We start from the raw sequence: 16,921 nt of genomic DNA, 5'->3' as shown, positions 1-16,921 counted from the left end.
CCTGTTACACAGTGGTCAGATCAGTTGTCCTGAGCAGCTCCTCAGCCATGCATGGCACGAGGCTTATCAAGACAGACTGTAAACTCCCGCCTGCAGTGGGGTTCAGTTACCTGCCGCTCTGAAGGCTCTACACTGCACTGTGGCATGAAACATTGGGGTTGAGGATCAATGTGAAGGGGTCAGGTATCTCTGCTGTGTTTTATCCCGTCACTTCTGCTGTTGCATAAGAAGAACTTGATCCGCAGTCCCCTGATGAGAAGGGGGTGGACTTGACCCTCGTGGCTGAGGCACAGAGCTGCTTCTCTCTCAGTGCTGTTTGTCTTCTGTCACTTTTCTAGAGGGAAACTGTATTTCACCTCAGGGAGCCATGAGGTGACATAACAGTTGATTTATTTTTCTTTTTTTGCTGCACAGTAGTGGAGCTGAAAGGTTGCAGCAGTTTTTCACCCTATAAGATGAATACATCCTCTAGACTTTATTGTTTTTCAGTGTTCAACAGTGTCAGTTTTGTGCTTCTGCAGTTACAAAGCTGTGGTCAAACGTTGTGGAGATCCTCGATGAGAAAGATGGAGTTGACACGGAGCTGCTGGTGTATGCAATGACACTCATCAATAAGGTCAGTGAATTCTATTTAGTGAATACTTTCCATATGAATACTGCATGTCCCCCCCTGAATTCCAATACTCTATCCAACTCACAGTGCATTTTTATCTTTCTGAAATGTCAACTTTCAGACCACATTTACAAAAAAAGTTTAAATACAAGGCAAGAACACAACTTTTATCTGAGAAGTTAAATCTGTATGTGTTTGTGGTTCAGACTCTGGCAGGCCTCCCAGACCAGGACTCATACTATGACATGGTGGACTGTCTGGAGGAACAGTGCATCGAAGCCATGGCCCAGAGACACCTGAGCAGGAAGGGCACGGACCTCGACCTTATAGAACAGTTCAACATCTACGAGGTTGGAAAAGCCAACACTACCACTGCCATTCTCCCATCACAAAAAACTTTGATGTAATATTAGTCAGTTGTTATAATAGGCTCCGTACCAGTAATTAAGTGTGCATCAATGAACAACACACACAAGTTCATTACTCCGTTTCTCTTTGATTGCTCGTCCTCCCAGACGACATTGCGCCATGAGGATGGTGATGACGAAGCCCAGCTGCCTCCCAGCGGCCGAAAAGACCGCAGACGGTCCAGTGTTGGCGGCACCAACGAAAGACGCGGCCTTGAGAGAAGACGCAGCCGGAGACATTCGCTCCAGAACAGCAGAGGCCACGCGTCCGCCCCAGCATCGCCCAGCAGCCCACACACTCATGCAAGGGGCTTCCTGCCATTCGGTGGCCAAGGTGTTGAAGACATCAGTGAAAGGTGAGACGGGAGGAGGACAGAGAGGAATGGAAAAATGGAGGATGTCCAAGAGAAGAAGAAAAAATATTGTCCTTGCTTCCATTTTAGCTTGAATTTGAGTTAATCCTCTTTATTAAGAGGAGCTTCAGACTGTTGGATTTGTTTTATATTTTAAACCCGAAGAGGTAACTGCAATGAGATAGGAATCACAAATTAATCCTGGGTCTATGAAGTATTACTCATTCACAGGAAACATCCTGACTGGAAGTGTTGTATTAGGTTTCAGTCACACTGATCCAGATCCAATTCAGAGAATTTAATTATATAGTAATTTAAAAGAAAAGACAAAGAGGAGACTGCTCCTGCATAGTGACATTTAAATTAATTTTCCTCACCATCAAAGACATTCTCCTGCCACTGATGGAAACAGGAAGCTTCTGTAAACACATGATATCTGCATCCTTCAGTGAGAGTGCAGCGAGCCTCTACTCCACACTGTCGTCTGTTTTATATACAACAAACCAAAACTCCAAAAACCACAACCGGTGACTCAGGCAAAAAGCTAATTACAATCTTGTTTAATTATACAGTCGCTTGCTCTGTGCTTTATAACAGCAGCAGAAAAAACGAAAATGTTAAATGTTACACTGAAAATTATGCTTCACCTAGATTTTTGTCTTTAACACCACTACTGATTACTGTCTCTCTCAGTGCTGCATAAAGTAGCATACCTGCTAATATTTCTGGTAGCACTAGGTAAACTTAAATTCAATCCAGCAGGGTCATATGATACCAGACTAGCTTCTTCCAGTCCACCACAGGAAATTCAAGGCGGCTTTGAAGTTCAACATTTTCCGTGTTGTTAATGAAATCCAGACACCCACAAGGGATCTAAATGGCTGCAGACGCATGTATGACCATGTATCTGTTCAAACACAGAAGATCTGCCCTGCAGCTCAAACACTGCTTTCTGAATCTCAATCTCATTGTATTTAATGAAAATTGTAGTTTTTTATGTTAACGCTATTGTAGAGGTTGTTCCTGAATGTAATGGTAACTATAAATCATTAATACTTGAAGAAACAGTCTTGTCAAAACCTACTAATCTTCTCTTCCTCTCACTAATATGTCTACTTCTCTTCTGACAAGCATGTTTTCAGTGTCATCTCTGTGTGGTGTCTCTTCTGGGCCATCGTCTTCTGTGTGTCTTCATTTTGTCCTGTCCAATCTCTCTCCCTTCTCTCGCCTGCCTACATCCTCCCTTCCCTCCTTTCAACCCTCGACCCCCTTCTCTCACCACAGAGATGAGGAAGAGGAGGAGGAAGAAGAAGACGAGGAGGAGGAGGGAGAGGAGGAGGAGGAGGGAGAGGAGGAGGAGGAGGAGGAGGAGGTGGAGGACGAAGAGGCAGATGATGAAAGTCATCCAGTCACTGAGTCCTCTAGACAGGGCGCTCACAGGTATTTTAGGTCAACAGGTTTGCTGCAGAGTGACCCAATCTCTCATTCCCTTCACATCTGCATAGTTGCTCTGACTTAGACCCTGTTCAGACCTGGTGTTAACATCCATCCAGACTGAATCGATAGCATGTGATCAGCGTTCAGTGCAGGTCTGAACGCACCATCATGTGTCCTGAGATGTGATCACTCAGATGACATTAGGAGGAAGTTTGGGACACACAGGGGCCACATTGTTTTCGCTGTGCGAACGCAAATCTGTCCTGAGTTACATATGAAACACGTCCTACTGGGCTGACCTGCCACAGTTTCACTATGAAAATCGTCCTGCTTCCCAGTGTCCACACGTTGACTTGTTTGTGGCCACTGCAACAATATCAATTCTGATCAACACATAATGGATAACACTTTTCTTAAATGGTCCACAAGATCCATTCATTCCCCCCGCCCCTCTCTCTGTCTATCTAGCTTACTCATGCCAACACACACACACACACACACACACACACACACACACACACACACACACACACACACACATCGACACACACAGTGACATTGTACACATCTGTAAACTCTGGGTAAACTGGGTAAATGACCTACATGTTTGTTTCACATAGAGCGAGGTTGGAGATCCGATGACAAGTGCGATCACAGGAGACACATTCAGGATGCATTTTAATGCCTGATGTGAGTACACGTATTTAACGCTGTCCTCTTGTGATTGGATCTCTCTGGACAGATGGTACCACCAGGTCAGAACAGGGCCATAGATTACCAGTATGATTCTTTCCCTCTACCCATTTGGACTCCTGCTCTCTTGTATTTTGTCATCCTAGTGTGGCTCCGGCTGTAGCAGACTCTCCTATCATGTGTTTGAACTTAAAGTGTATGACCATCCTCCCTAAAGCCAGTGACCCTGAAGGGCAGAGAGATTATCTCAGCGTCAAGACCAGGACGTCCTCTCCTGTGTCCGTCGCACCTAAAAAGAGGACCTTTAGTCCTTGGTGTGTTCCCCCCCCACCCTCCAGCCACCAGACTGTGTCTCCCCTGTTGCTTTGAGTGGAATGCCAGAGTCTGCACACCCTCAGTGTCAGTCTACACCAACCTCACCCCCCCTCCTTCCCTCTCCACTGACCTCCCCCTCCATCCACTGACCTGAAACAGAGCCAGGTGTTTGTAGAGTTTGCAGAGAGAGTGAGAAGGGCAAAGACAGAGAAAGGCAGTACAGGTAGTGGACAGGAGCTAGTGTACATTACACACCTCACAATGTGCAACACACGATCCTCCCCCATCACTGGTGTCTGCATCTCTAACTCACTGTACATTCAGCAGAGACACATATCAGCATCATAAGAACAGCAGATTATTTTAATGCCAAAGGATTATTGTTCTAATAGTATTCTTTTAAATTGTGTTACACTGTTGACATGCTTTAGCTTTGTTCCTCTCTACCTCCTTCATCCTTTAAAAATGTTTTCTTGGTCATAGTGACCAGAAACTATTCAGATGTGATTAATGCTTCTTCTGTCATCACCAAAGATGCTCTCCTCAGTTGCTGGAAAGAATTATTTAACAGACGTTTGCCGCTCATCTGTCTTTGGTTGTGGCGTCTACACCACAGTTAATCCGAGACAAATCAATAAATTAATTCTAAGCATTGACTCAATGAAGTCACTTGTCTCGAAGTCGTTTGTATTACAGCAGAGATCTGTTGCAGTAACAGGCAACCAGATCTGGATTAGCAGAGCAGTTCCTCGGGGTTAACACCTGATGCCGTGGCAGCAGAAATCTTTCCCTGTTTCTGTGCAGTGGACAATAATACACAAAGCTTTTAAAACGTTTTCATTTATTTAGATGAACAATAGTTTCACTGCTTTCTAAACAGCACACAGAATAGATGAGACAAAGTAGAGATAGATCCCGCCCTCCCACTGTCAGCCTCATCGTTGTGTGGTCTTGCAGCCCATTAAAACCTTCTACCACTGTCTCACTATCTTGTCCGTGTTTCTAACATTTAACTATTTCAATCTTTGGGGTTTCTGATCTGACTGTTACTCTCTCTTTTCTATTTCACTTCCATCATCAGTCTTACAGATACAAACAGCTCTTCTCCATCTTACACAGCTAGAAAGCCTTGCTGGGCTGAAAGGTAAGAGGTCAGGGGACATGGTGTACAGTTTCTGAGGTTTTTAATTTTTGTATTTTTATTATTTTAAATTTACACACAATGTATTGAGAAACTATTCTCGGACAAAATTAGCACAGTTTACTTTTGGATTAAACACAGCAAGGACAAGGCCCCAGAGAAAAAAGTTATGCACAGACATGGAGGAGCGATGCACCTGTTTGATTGCATGAGTTTCTTCTTGTTCAGATGCTTTGGGCTTGAGCTCTGTTCTTTTATTTAACACAGTCATATCTCAGTGGAAACTGTCCAGCCACAGGACATTGGAATTTACATCACATCACAGATTCTTGAAGTGCTGTCGTTTCTGTCCTCAGTGGGAAAATATATTAGGAGAGAACAAAGCCTTTATTTTTCCCTTCTTTTTACAGAATCAATGCCAATGGCACTCCATACCCCGGCAGGCACCAGGCTCCCGCATCTGCCGTCCATCGCTTCTCTAGTTCAGCAACCTCCACACCGGACCCCAAAACCGACAGGTCGGCATATCGACTTTGATTTAAATAAACACACAAACCAATCACTCAATTGTAAATATGTAATCACATAATATTCTTTCTTTCCCTTTGGTATGTAGACCCACTTTAGGGGGCTTGCTATCTTCATCGTACCGACAGCATCAAGAATCGCTGGCTGCAGAGAGAGAGCGGAGACGCCTGGAAAGAGAAGAGCGTCTGCAGAGAATTGAAAGAGAGGAGAGGAATCGCTTCAAGTCAGTCTCACCTTACAAGTCAAGACGAAACACTGCATGACTTTATATGACAGAGGACATATTTATTTACTTGCCAATTGAGACATTCGATTTTAGGGCTAGGAGGGATAATTATAAATCTCCAATGAGTCTAAGAGACACTGAACTATCTTTTATTTTCAATAGAATGAGTCATGGCAGGAGGACAATTATCTATTGAGTGTTGTCTCAGCATTTTATGATGCTCAGTTTGCTTTATTTGCTGTTCTCACTCTCGGTTAAGTAATCATCACATTTTAAAAGAAAGTCATAATTTATGTCGGCTATGAATGCAGGTTCTAAATTGTCTCTCCTCTGGCTCTGTTCTCTTCGTTCTGTCTCAGTCGAAATTACGCAGACAAGCTGGAGGAAGTTCGACAAGCCCGAGAAGAAAGGTGTGTTTATTGTATTTCATGGTTTTCAGGTTCACAATAGTGCTGCGCTAGTGAAGGTAGATCAAAAACTTGAGGTGGTTTTTAAATGCTTTGAGATCTTTCTTCTAAAATTGATCGCAGATGTAAAGTAAGTTGCACCCAAGCTCTGACTGAGTTATAGTCGTCAGGGCCCCCCTCTGGACCTGCTCACCATTAAGACGTCCAAATGTTAACTGGACAAGTGTGTAATTGTGTTTTGCCATGGATGTGGTGTGGTTATCTCCCTCTAACCGTGTCTAAGTCTGTGTGTGTGTGTGTGTGTGTGTGTGTGTGTGTGTGTGTGTGTGTGTGCGAGTGAGTGCATGGTATAATTTATAGCCCTTTCTCATGCCACACCTTCTTTCTTGTGAACAGGAACAGGCATCTCAATTTAAAAGTGTGAACTGAGATCAGCGAGCCTAGGAATGTTAAACAGAAAAAAAAAGAATAATTCCAGTTTGCTTGTACTATTTTATGTTTCTACTTCATTATACCACAACCACCAAATAGCTGAGTTGAGATTCAAACAGACATTAACATTTACTGCAGATCAGCATACATGTGAATCCCACGTGTTATGATTGCAGGTACAAGGCTGTGGAGAGGTTAGCTGCAGAGGAGTTTGAGCGGGAGCGGCCCAGAGCGCCAACACGCGGACGGACAGAGATCACGTTGTGTTTGAGTTCCAATCCCGCCAGCCGTTCAGCATCCCGCTGTGCCACGCCTTCGTCCATCATCTCACAGGAAGACACCGTCACCACTGCACACCAAACGTTAGGTGAGCCGTTTTTTTTCATCATTATTATTATCAGAGGAATCAGCCTATGATGCTTTCAGTGATTATGGATCCACTCTCTGGTCTAAGGTCTGCTACATCAACTTCTTCTTTCAAAAGCAAGATTTTAATTAGCTTGTTGTGAAAGAGTACCCGGCTATTCGATTTATTGCTGAATGAATATTTTTTTCATTTCCTTTTTAAAAGTTATATTATATTTTTTATGTCTTTTGTTTTTAATTTTGATATTTTAATTTTCATGTATTTATTTTTTCTTTCTATTTTTTTTTTAAATATTTTCTTATTTGATATATTTTCATCTCTTTTTTTCGTAATTTATTTGTTGTGTATCTAAGATATAAGTACTCAACTCTATAATGCATATCAAATTTTATACTTATTATTATGAAATATAGATATTGTTTGTTATTGAAGAAATTTGAGTTGTATAAACACACCTTATTGAGGTTCTGATTCCTTTTTTAGGAGTTTTGTGAATCACTTCTACAGTCTGAAAATGTACATTGTGTTCAGACAATCTCTCAGTGCAATTAAGGACATATCAGGAAGCAATTTAAAGCTGTTTCACGCACATAACTGAAGTATTTAAAGTAACTTTTCTTTCGCTCATTGTTTTCATTTCTCTTCCAGGAACAGACCACATCTCAGAGCCAAACCTTGACCCACAGACAAGGAACAAAAGTCCAGCGCCAGAATTAACAGTATCGGGACCTCCCCCCACACCTCCCTCCCCCGAGACAGAGAAGCAGCAGACTAAGTCAGAGTCGCCTGCAGAGACGGAGGATGTTGCTGAGTCTCACCAGAATGTAGTGGCAGAGCCGGCATCAGATGAACAGTCCGGCACGGAGAGAGAGATGAGACCGGAGAGACCGGAGCAGGAGAAGCCTGAGGAGCAGGAACAGTGCAGGGATGAGGCAGAGGTGCAAGAGCAGGTAGAAGAAGTGGAGGTAGAAGAAGCAGAGGTAGCAGACGTAACAGAGGTGGGAGAGACGGATGTGGAGGTGGATGTGGAGTTAGAGGAGTGTGAGAAGGAGCAGCCGATGGAAAGGGATGTAGAAGACAGTGTGCTGCTGAGTGAGAAGGAGAGACAGAATGAAGAGGTGAATGAAAAAGACAACTGCTCTGCATCTAGCATCTCTTCAACGAGTAGCACTCTGGAGAGGGAGGAGCGGGAGGAGAAGCTCAGTGGTGATATTGACGCAGGTATGATTGGTGCAAATTTTATTATTTATTTTGATTTTATTATTATTTACTTTTATAATCTATTTTTATTTCTCTTTGAATTAAAATTGTGTCCATTCCAACATCAACAGGTCAATGGACTCAGTGCATTAAAGACGCAGATGTGAACGACCAGTGCAACAAAATTCTCAACAGCAAGCTCTTCATGCTGGACATGCTCTACGCTCAGACAGCGCCCAACGTGGATGAAGAGAATGTCGGTGAGACAGAGAAAGAGAAATGTCAGTGCGAGAAGGAGACAGAGGTCAGTGACTCCGCTGTGGCTAGTTTGGCCAGCAGGATCTCCACCCTGGAGGCTCACAGACAAGCCAGAGAGGAAAATGTGAAGAAGATGGAGGTGGGACATCTAGACAACCAGGGCAGTGTCCGAGCAGTGGCAGAGAAGTTTGGAGATTTGGTCAAAGGCTTGACATTTCCTGAGGTGGAGGCCTCAAAAGAGCAGCAGCAGCAGCAGACGGACAAATCCTCATCAACCGCTGCTTCATCTGCTTTACCTCCAAAGAAAGAGTCGGATTATATCTGGGATCAGCTGATGGCATCTCCCAGGGAGCTGCGGATCAAAGAAATTGACTTCACGGACCTGAGGGAGGAGGACGACCTGGACATTTTAGATATGGACAGTATGATGGGGTCAAGTGACCTGATACCACCACCTCCCCCTCCTCTGTGCAACGCTGCCCTGCCACCACCCCCACCACTGTTTGGGTGCCCACCGCCTCCCCCTATGCTTGGCAAAATGATGCCGCCACCCCCACCGTTCATGATCCCTATCCCTCCACCCTCCCCTCAGCTCAGTCGAGGGGAGGTGCCTCTCTTCCAGAAGAAGAAGAAGACAATCCGTCTCTTCTGGAACGAGGTGCGTCCTGTGGACTGGCAGTGTAAAAGCCATAAATTCTGTAAGGAGTCCCTCTGGTCCAAACTGGAGCCAATTAAACTGGACACGTCCAAACTGGAGCAGCTGTTTGAGTCTAAATCCAAGGAGCTGCCTGTCACGAAGGTAACTCAGTACTGTTCTGTTCTCACAGTAGCATTAACATAGCATTTTGAAGAAAGCTGGTTTATTTCACAGTCAGCTCAGGCCTTCCTGCGATCAGACATCTAAAAGGATAATTGTGTGTAGAGGAGCCCTTCTCTCTATAAGTGAGATAATTCAGGGCTGAAATTATGGATTCTAAGCTCTTCACTAACTCCTTGTTAGTTTTATTTCAATGACACCTCCTGCAGCACCAGCATCAGGGCAAATAATCCCCCGACACACACACTTACACACACACAAGAATCAAAGTATTCAGAAATCCCATGACTGTAAGTTACTGTCCTTAAGCTCCACCCGCGGTTTGAGAACTCTTTCATGCTCACTATAAGACAATGAAGCCTTTTGATTTTGTTTTTTAAATCAAAAAAGCTTATCCAATCATCTCGTCTTCTGTAATGAGAGGAACAGACGACTTTGTTGTAGTGAGCGACATCTCCATTTTGTGAAAATGTTTTTATATGTATTGCATTAAAGTATTTGAACTATGAAGAACTCTGTCAACCTTTCAAGATACATGATTTCATGTTTTTTATTTCTGATGGCATTTTGTGTTTCTCATAGAAAGCAGCTGTTGATGGCAAACGACAAGAAATCATCGTCCTGGATTCAAAAAGGAGCAACGCCATAAACATAGGCCTGACCGTCTTACCTCCTCCCCGCACCATCAAGACTGCCATCCTCAACTTTGATGAGTACGCACTAAACAAGGAGGGAATTGAGGTAAGCATTGATTGATTGATTGTTTGATTGATTGACTGAATTGCTGTTTGTCTTTTTTTTAAACTTGGTGGAATGGTGGCATATGAATCAAGAAAAAACCTTTTAACTTTTGGAGCAGATTCAATAAATCTTATTTCTTCTCTATCATTGCAAGACAGGGCTTTACCCTTGGTGGAGCTATGCGCTTTCTGAATGCCCTTTCAGTTTCTAATGGGATTCTGTCTCTGGACACATACATTAAAATTTGCTCTGCATATTCTAAGTACTGACTAGTGCAATCACATCACATTAAACCCATTCATGCTCTTTGGGTCCAAAATAAATACAGTTTTCATGAATGATATTTAACCCAGCACACTAAAATACACTGGTGGATTCCCCTGAACTAGAGATTTAGCACTGGACAGCACACAATGTTGACATATCATGTGATTTTCTGGCTGCAGGGCTGGATTTTTGCCTGATCTCATTAATCACAGAGATTTTCAGCTTGTTTTAAAAAGACATACAAACCTATGGGGGACGTCAGCAGGTAATGGTCGGTGTTGTCATCACTTTGGTGTTATATAACCTGCAGGTTTCAGAGCTCCTGCTTGAATTCATTTTCAGCAGAGAGGAGGTTTCCTCTCCACCTCTTGTCTCTGGAGGGATATTCAGCCAGACAACGAACACGAGGTTGAAAGTTCAGATGTCACACAAGTTTGTGGGGAAGCTGGAAACATCGTAGATAAACAGAGTTAAAAATGCCAGCATTGTTTTTTTCCCCCTCCATCTTTATGATTTACTCCCTGACATATAATGTAAAACCTTTTACACAGACACTGAAAAACAGGAATCTATGAGCCTGCTCCGTTCCTAACCCCTCCTCTCATTTCTCCCTTCTTTGGTCCAGAAAATCCTGACAATGATCCCCACAGAGGAGGAGAAGCAAAGGATCCAGGAGGCTCAGCTGGTCAACCCTGATATTCCCCTGGGCAGCGCTGAGCAGTTCCTGCTCACCCTCTCCTCCATCACAGAGCTGTCTGCTCGCCTGCAGCTGTGGGCATTCAAGATGGATTATGAGCTTATAGAGAAGGTCAGACTCATTCCTGCTCACTCTGATCACATGCAGATACATCACACTTCGGAGCACCACACATTATTGTGGTTTTTTTTTTCTTTATAATATACTGTACATGCTGTTGTGAATTTCTTGGGGCATAGTTGCCTCCATGCCAGGAGTTACAGAGGAATGTTGATAACACTTTCAGGTCTGGGAGGTAGATATGAAGCTCCAGAGATAAAGATAGAGGACAAGTCTCCACTTATTTGTGAAGATAAAATGTATCCATGTTCCGCGATCAACATAATTTTGGAGCCACATTCTCCGACCAAGAGATAGAGCTGTGGTACGAGGTCCTGCTGATACACACGCTTGACCAATCACAAGTCAGTCTTAGCTGTCAATCATGCATCAAATAAGACTAATATCATGTGATCTGCCAACATAGAAGAGGCAGGGTTTATGAACTATACTGCATCCAGCCACCAGGTGGAGATCAAGATGATTTGGCTTCACTTTAAGGGAGCTGTCATGTCGTCCATCTTTATATAAAGTCAGTGTGGGACTGTCTGTTGGCCTGGTGACATGACTGTGACAGAGTAAGGCAACATTAGCAGTGTCTCATGTTTCTGTTCTTTATATTAAGCCAAGCGAACAGACTACAGACTTCTGACTGTAGCTTCATATTTTCCATACAGACATGACAGTTGTGTTAAGTTTTTCCTCTAACACGCTAATAATTGTTTTAAACACCAATTCCTCTTTTTGATCATCATATTGTGCATCTTGATCAGGAGAGAAGAAGAGCAGAATTAATTAGCAGAAATGCGAACAGGTAACATCCTTATTGAAATGTGTTTTCATACTGTTTCAGGAAGTGGCCGAGCCTCTACAGGACCTGAAGGAAGGGATGGACCAGTTAGAGAAAAACAGGACACTCCGCTACATCTTGACCACACTGCTGGCCATCGGCAATTTCCTCAACGGCACCAGTGTGAGTGATCTTCAAGACTTATATGGCTTTGACGTTCTTCTGTTCACTCTCCCTGTGCGTCGTTCACTCACTTCCTCCATTTCCTCCCACACGCCTCCTCCCAAGCCAACATATTTATTTGGCAAGCATAACAGTGGAGTCTGTGTGTAGAAGAATGTGCTGTCAGACTGTCTGCAGCAGGCGCTGTCCTTCTACAGTATAAAATGCTTGTGGAGGATTCTGTTGAGCCTGCCTCTTTCTGTGTTTGTCTGTCTGTGTTTGTCTGTCTGTCTGTCTGTCTGTCTCTCTGTCTGTCTGCGTTTGTCTGTTTGTCTGTCTGTCTTTCTGTCTCTGTCTGTCTCTCTGCCTGTCTCTCTGTCTTTCTGTCTGTGTTTGTCTGTGTGTCTGTCTGTCTGTCTGTCTCTCTGTCTGTGTTTGTCTGTTTGTCTGTCTCTCTGCCTGTCTGCATCTGTCTGTTTGTCTGTCTGTCTCTCTGTCTGTGTTTGTCTGTTTGTCTGTCTCTCACTCTGTCTGTCTGTTTGTCTGTCTGTCTGTCTGTGTTTGTCTGTCTGTCTGTCTCTCTACCTGTCTGTTTCTCTGTCTGTTTGTCTGTCTCTCTGTCTGCCTGTCTGTCTGTCTGTCTGTCTGTCTGTGTTTGTCTGTCTGTCTGTCTGTGTTTGTCTGTCTGTCTCTCTACCTGTCTGTCTGTCTGTTTCTCTGTCTGTTTGTCTGTTTGTCTGTCTCTCTGTCTGCCTGTCTGTCTCTCTGCCTGTCTGTCAGTGTGAGAGGGAAACGGATGAGGGAGTTGTGCAATTGTGTGTTTTCTGAATGTGCCTGTGTGGCTGCTTGTGTGTGAGCTTGCATCTGGTTCTCTTATTTTATTACTTTTGATTTTTTTTGTGTGTCTCACTTTGTGACGGGCATGTCTGTGTTTACTGCAGCCCTGCGAGTGAACATCTGGGATATGAGACCCAAACATGCAAAAGGAAACATAAGTCATCAACATCAAAACAAGTAGTTCCTGCACATAATGGCTGTATTTATATTTTGCAGTAAGCCATTTAAAACTGGCACGAGAACAAGGGAGATCCTGTTCAGATTATGATCCTTCGTGATGCATTCTGGCCTTTTTTTATTTTTTATTTTAGCCCTGCTGTGCTGAGCAGAGCGGTCGGTAAGGACTGAAGTAGATCGTGGTTTTGATAATCCCAGTTTAATGAATCTACATATCTACTTGGCACACTGCATTGAGCCCTTTTTTCCCTTTGACTGCACCAAATAGGAAATTCACTGCAATTTGGTCTTGGAGTAGAGGCCCTTGATTTTAATCTCAGACAGTTGTTTCTGTTTCACATTGTGAACGTGTTGCTGTGTGTTCATGCACCTTTAGGCTAAAGGTTTTGAGCTGAGCTACTTGGAGAAAGTCCCGGAGGTGAAGGACACGGTTCACAAACAGTCTCTGCTGCACCATGCCTGCGCCATCGTGGTGGAGAAGTTTCCCGACAGCACTGATCTCTACTCGGAGATAGGAGCCATCACCCGCTTGACAAAGGTCAGCCTGGTTTACTATTCAGAAGCACATTGAAAAGCATGGGTTTGGATTTTTATATACAATATCAGTCGCAGTAATGTTAAACTAGACGGGAACACGGACAGCGCCTACCCCCACCAAGGCTTATTGGCCACTTTATCACCATGTTGCATATATATGATAAAAATCAGATATATTTACCATGTATGAAGACATTTTGTGAAAACTTTTTACAATTTCAGCTGTTAATAGATTTTAAAAACTCTATATATGCCACCCCACAATCGAATCCACTGAATTCAATGTTGTCAGGTGGACTCTGACCAGCTTCAAGACAACCTAAACCAGATGGAGCGAAGGTGCAAAGCATCATGGGATCACCTCAAGGTCATTGCAAAACATGAGATGAAACCAGCGTTGAAACAAAAAATGTCCGACTTCCTCAAAGACTGCGCAGAGAGAATTATCATCCTGAAGATTGTGCACCGGAGAATCATCAACAGGTATATTCTATGTTGAATTGAATTAAAACTTAAAATGCATTTTGCTAAATGTTATAATCACTTATTTTAGTTTTTGTAATTTCAACTGTGACTTTCACTACATATTTTTGCAAGTTTAAGCATTGTTTCCACCAGAGTGTCTCATGATGACAACATGTTTTTGCAGGTTTCATGCCTTCCTGCTGTTCCTGGGCCATCCAATATATGCGGTACGTGAGGTCAGCATTCATCGTTTTAGCAAAATCCTGAGCGAGTTTGCCCTGGAGTATCGCACAACAAGAGAACGTGTGCTGCAGCAGAAACAGAAGAGGGCAAACCACCGAGAGAGGAACAAGACCAGGGGGAAAATGATAACAGATGTAAGTGGTCTTCAGTCACATGTGGACGTTCTCCATTTCCTGATCCTTGTCTCTGTTTAGTTTGCATTTTCTCAATTCTAGGAAACAATATGAACAATCCCCTGACACTGGTTATATTCTTAATCTGGTTAAAGCACCAAACGTGGCCGTTTGTGACATGCACACGGCATACATTTGTCATGACATCAGCACAGTTTCTCGACGCTGACATGTATAGGTTACTGTAACAACAATCAAGTGAATTGTTTTTGGTGTATCCCATTCTGTAGCTGCAGCAGGCTAAGAAAATCCAAAGCAAATACCTCCCTGCATGATTAAAATCCCTTAAACCCAGAGGAGTCGGCTGCTCAGAGCGGACTCCGCGGCGAGAGCGCTGGCAGGGGCCCCTCGGTCTTCAAAGGGACGCTAATTCAATCACTGTGTGAAAATTCAAACCTTTGGATGTCCCTGAAGGAGCAATAACAAGACCCACACCTTAACTGCGCTCTTTCAGAGGTGTTTAGTCTTTGTTTCTTAGCTTGTGCGTATCCGTTGTGTTTTCGATCTTTTTCTGTCGTGTTTGAAATAGTTTGACATCTTGTGAAACACCCTGATTCTTATCCAGGGTTAGTTGAGTAGATTGATACAACTCTGTTATCTGTTTGAAATTATACTGACAACAGTGGCTGCTCATCTTAGCTTAACCAGACTGAAAGCAGATGATCACAGGAAGCATTGTTAAATGCAAAAGTACAAGGAGCCAGCTTCCAACTAGATTGACACAGCCAAGGGCTCAACTTGCAAAGTTAAAGACAGCCCATGTCCCCTCCTTCCATTACGTTTCATAAAAATCTGTTTATAAATTACTGATAAATATCAGTTTCCTGTGCCACATCCTTCCACCAAATTTTGTGGTAATATGTGTTGGTTACCACAAAGATTAATCAATTCCAAAGTATGATTAATCTGCCTTTGAGGCGGTTCCCCCTCGTTTATGGTCTTTATGCTAAGCTAACTGACCCATGAATCCAGCTTCATTTTCATCATTAGATTGGAATCAGTCTCCTTATCGCAGCATAAAACCAAAATGCCAAACTATTCCTTTAAATTCATAACTAAACTGTGAGCTTCTTTATGATTTGAGAAAAAAAACGCTGCGTCATTATGTGAATGTGGTCTGTCTACACGTCTGAAAAACCTCAGACTGCTTCCTGGAAGATTTTCACTTGACACCAGCCGTGAACAGTTCTTTATTCACAACACACCTCACTGCATATCTCTGTCTATCTCCTTCATCTCTGTAGAGTGAGGATGACGATGATAGTGAGGTAGGGTGGGGGGGGTGAGTCTGTGTGCAGACAAGTGCATGCTAACTTTGTGTGCTGATTAACATGCAAACAGACTGTAACTTTGAACAATAACTGGTTAATTAATTATGATTGAGGAGTAACAAAGGATGAGTCATTAATAAGATTGACATGTGTATGTCTGCACGTATATGCCTCTGTGACCGCTCATGAATGAGGAAGCTTGATGGTGTTGACAGGGAGAGAAGAGGCGGCTGCATGATATCAGCTGAAGTGAATCTTAGTAGGAGGAGCCTGAGATACTTCCTGGTGGAAAATAATGGCGCTCAGGAGGAGTCAGAGCTGAACTCTTCAACCTGGCATGTTTGCGGTGTTGCAAGAAACTGTCATGAAGCAATTCTGTAGCTCTTTGAAATGACTAACTGTGTTGGAAATTTGCTGTTTCACTTGTTGACCCGTATAACAAGTTTGACATTTAAACCCTTCACTCGAATAACTTTTATGACATTTTGCAATGCGGGCTCTCCCTCCACCCCGTGCAGAGTGGTAAATTTGGCAGTTCCCCGTCAGATGCACAGGAGATCCAACCTCAGGGGATCCAGTGCGCTGAAGACGCAGCCGAACATGAGAACATGAAGGCCGTGCTGAAGAGCAGCCTGTCTGACGGAGGGAGTGGGACGTCCACTGTGCCGGGCCTCCGCACACGCACCAGAGCAGCCAGCGTCAGAGGTCCGTCTCACAAACATTTGTCACAACCCCTACACAGCTTCTGTTGTCATTTCATCTTCCTTCCAAAGAATTGAGACTCGCTTTGTGGCTATAAAAGCTCCCGGAGCCTTTTTGTTCTCCCGATCTCATTCTACCTGAAGCTTTCAAGCTAATCTCTTACTAGCACTAGTTCATATTAACTGCATGATATCAACATGAAGATGTCAGGCTGTCCGATATGGATAAACATGACAAGATTAAGTGTTAGGTATATGCACTCACATAAACACCTCAGCTGTATGACACTACACCTGCTAAGTATTGTTCTTATGGTTTAGGGCGTGTTCCCCCATGGTGCTCTGCCAGTGATGACCCAGTCAACTGCACAGACGACACTGCTGATGAGATCATGGAGAGGATTGTCAGGTCAGCCACTCAGGGGCCCAGCCAGCGGACGCAACCTCGAGAGAGGAGACGATCCCGCGCCAACCGAAAATCACGTGAGACATGTCAGCTACACAGCAACACACAACAAACACAAAAAGCTTGTATTTATAACATTTCCTCTGTGCGTTTATTCTTCT

General features: G+C 43.6%; 1 protein-coding gene across 6 annotated transcripts in view; it reads left to right on the top strand.

Annotated features, from left to right (window-relative positions):
• Nucleotides 1-16,921, top strand: part of fhod3b (formin homology 2 domain containing 3b) — an 87,189-nt gene that overhangs the window by 67,699 nt on the left and 2,569 nt on the right. For 2 of the 6 annotated variants that reach the window (XM_069536984.1, XM_069536985.1), the window contains exons 8-27: nucleotides 522-616; nucleotides 820-963; nucleotides 1,129-1,376; nucleotides 2,658-2,813; nucleotides 3,650-3,817; nucleotides 4,900-4,962; nucleotides 5,370-5,477; nucleotides 5,576-5,710; nucleotides 6,073-6,123; nucleotides 6,729-6,919; nucleotides 7,568-8,140; nucleotides 8,251-9,176; nucleotides 9,777-9,935; nucleotides 10,828-11,010; nucleotides 11,852-11,971; nucleotides 13,341-13,502; nucleotides 13,794-13,984; nucleotides 14,151-14,343; nucleotides 16,172-16,358; nucleotides 16,676-16,837. In XM_069536984.1, the coding sequence (XP_069393085.1) occupies nucleotides 522-616; nucleotides 820-963; nucleotides 1,129-1,376; nucleotides 2,658-2,813; nucleotides 3,650-3,817; nucleotides 4,900-4,962; nucleotides 5,370-5,477; nucleotides 5,576-5,710; nucleotides 6,073-6,123; nucleotides 6,729-6,919; nucleotides 7,568-8,140; nucleotides 8,251-9,176; nucleotides 9,777-9,935; nucleotides 10,828-11,010; nucleotides 11,852-11,971; nucleotides 13,341-13,502; nucleotides 13,794-13,984; nucleotides 14,151-14,343; nucleotides 16,172-16,358; nucleotides 16,676-16,837 (4,215 nt within the window). Of the gene's footprint in view, nucleotides 1-521; nucleotides 617-819; nucleotides 964-1,128; nucleotides 1,377-2,657; nucleotides 2,814-3,649; nucleotides 3,818-4,899; nucleotides 4,963-5,369; nucleotides 5,478-5,575; nucleotides 5,711-6,072; nucleotides 6,124-6,728; nucleotides 6,920-7,567; nucleotides 8,141-8,250; nucleotides 9,177-9,776; nucleotides 9,936-10,827; nucleotides 11,011-11,851; nucleotides 11,972-13,340; nucleotides 13,503-13,793; nucleotides 13,985-14,150; nucleotides 14,344-15,626; nucleotides 15,651-16,171; nucleotides 16,359-16,675; nucleotides 16,838-16,921 lie in introns of all 6 variants that reach the window. The other 4 variants (XM_069536983.1, XM_069536986.1, XM_020092842.2 and 1 more) reach the window with 4 other exon arrangements.

Source organism: Paralichthys olivaceus, chromosome 13 (genome assembly GCF_024713975.1).
Source record: "Paralichthys olivaceus isolate ysfri-2021 chromosome 13, ASM2471397v2, whole genome shotgun sequence".
NCBI classification, from domain to species: domain Eukaryota; kingdom Metazoa; phylum Chordata; class Actinopteri; order Pleuronectiformes; family Paralichthyidae; genus Paralichthys; species Paralichthys olivaceus.
The sequence above is the reverse complement of the archived record's forward strand: the minus strand, read 5'-3'. Positions and strand labels throughout refer to the sequence as shown.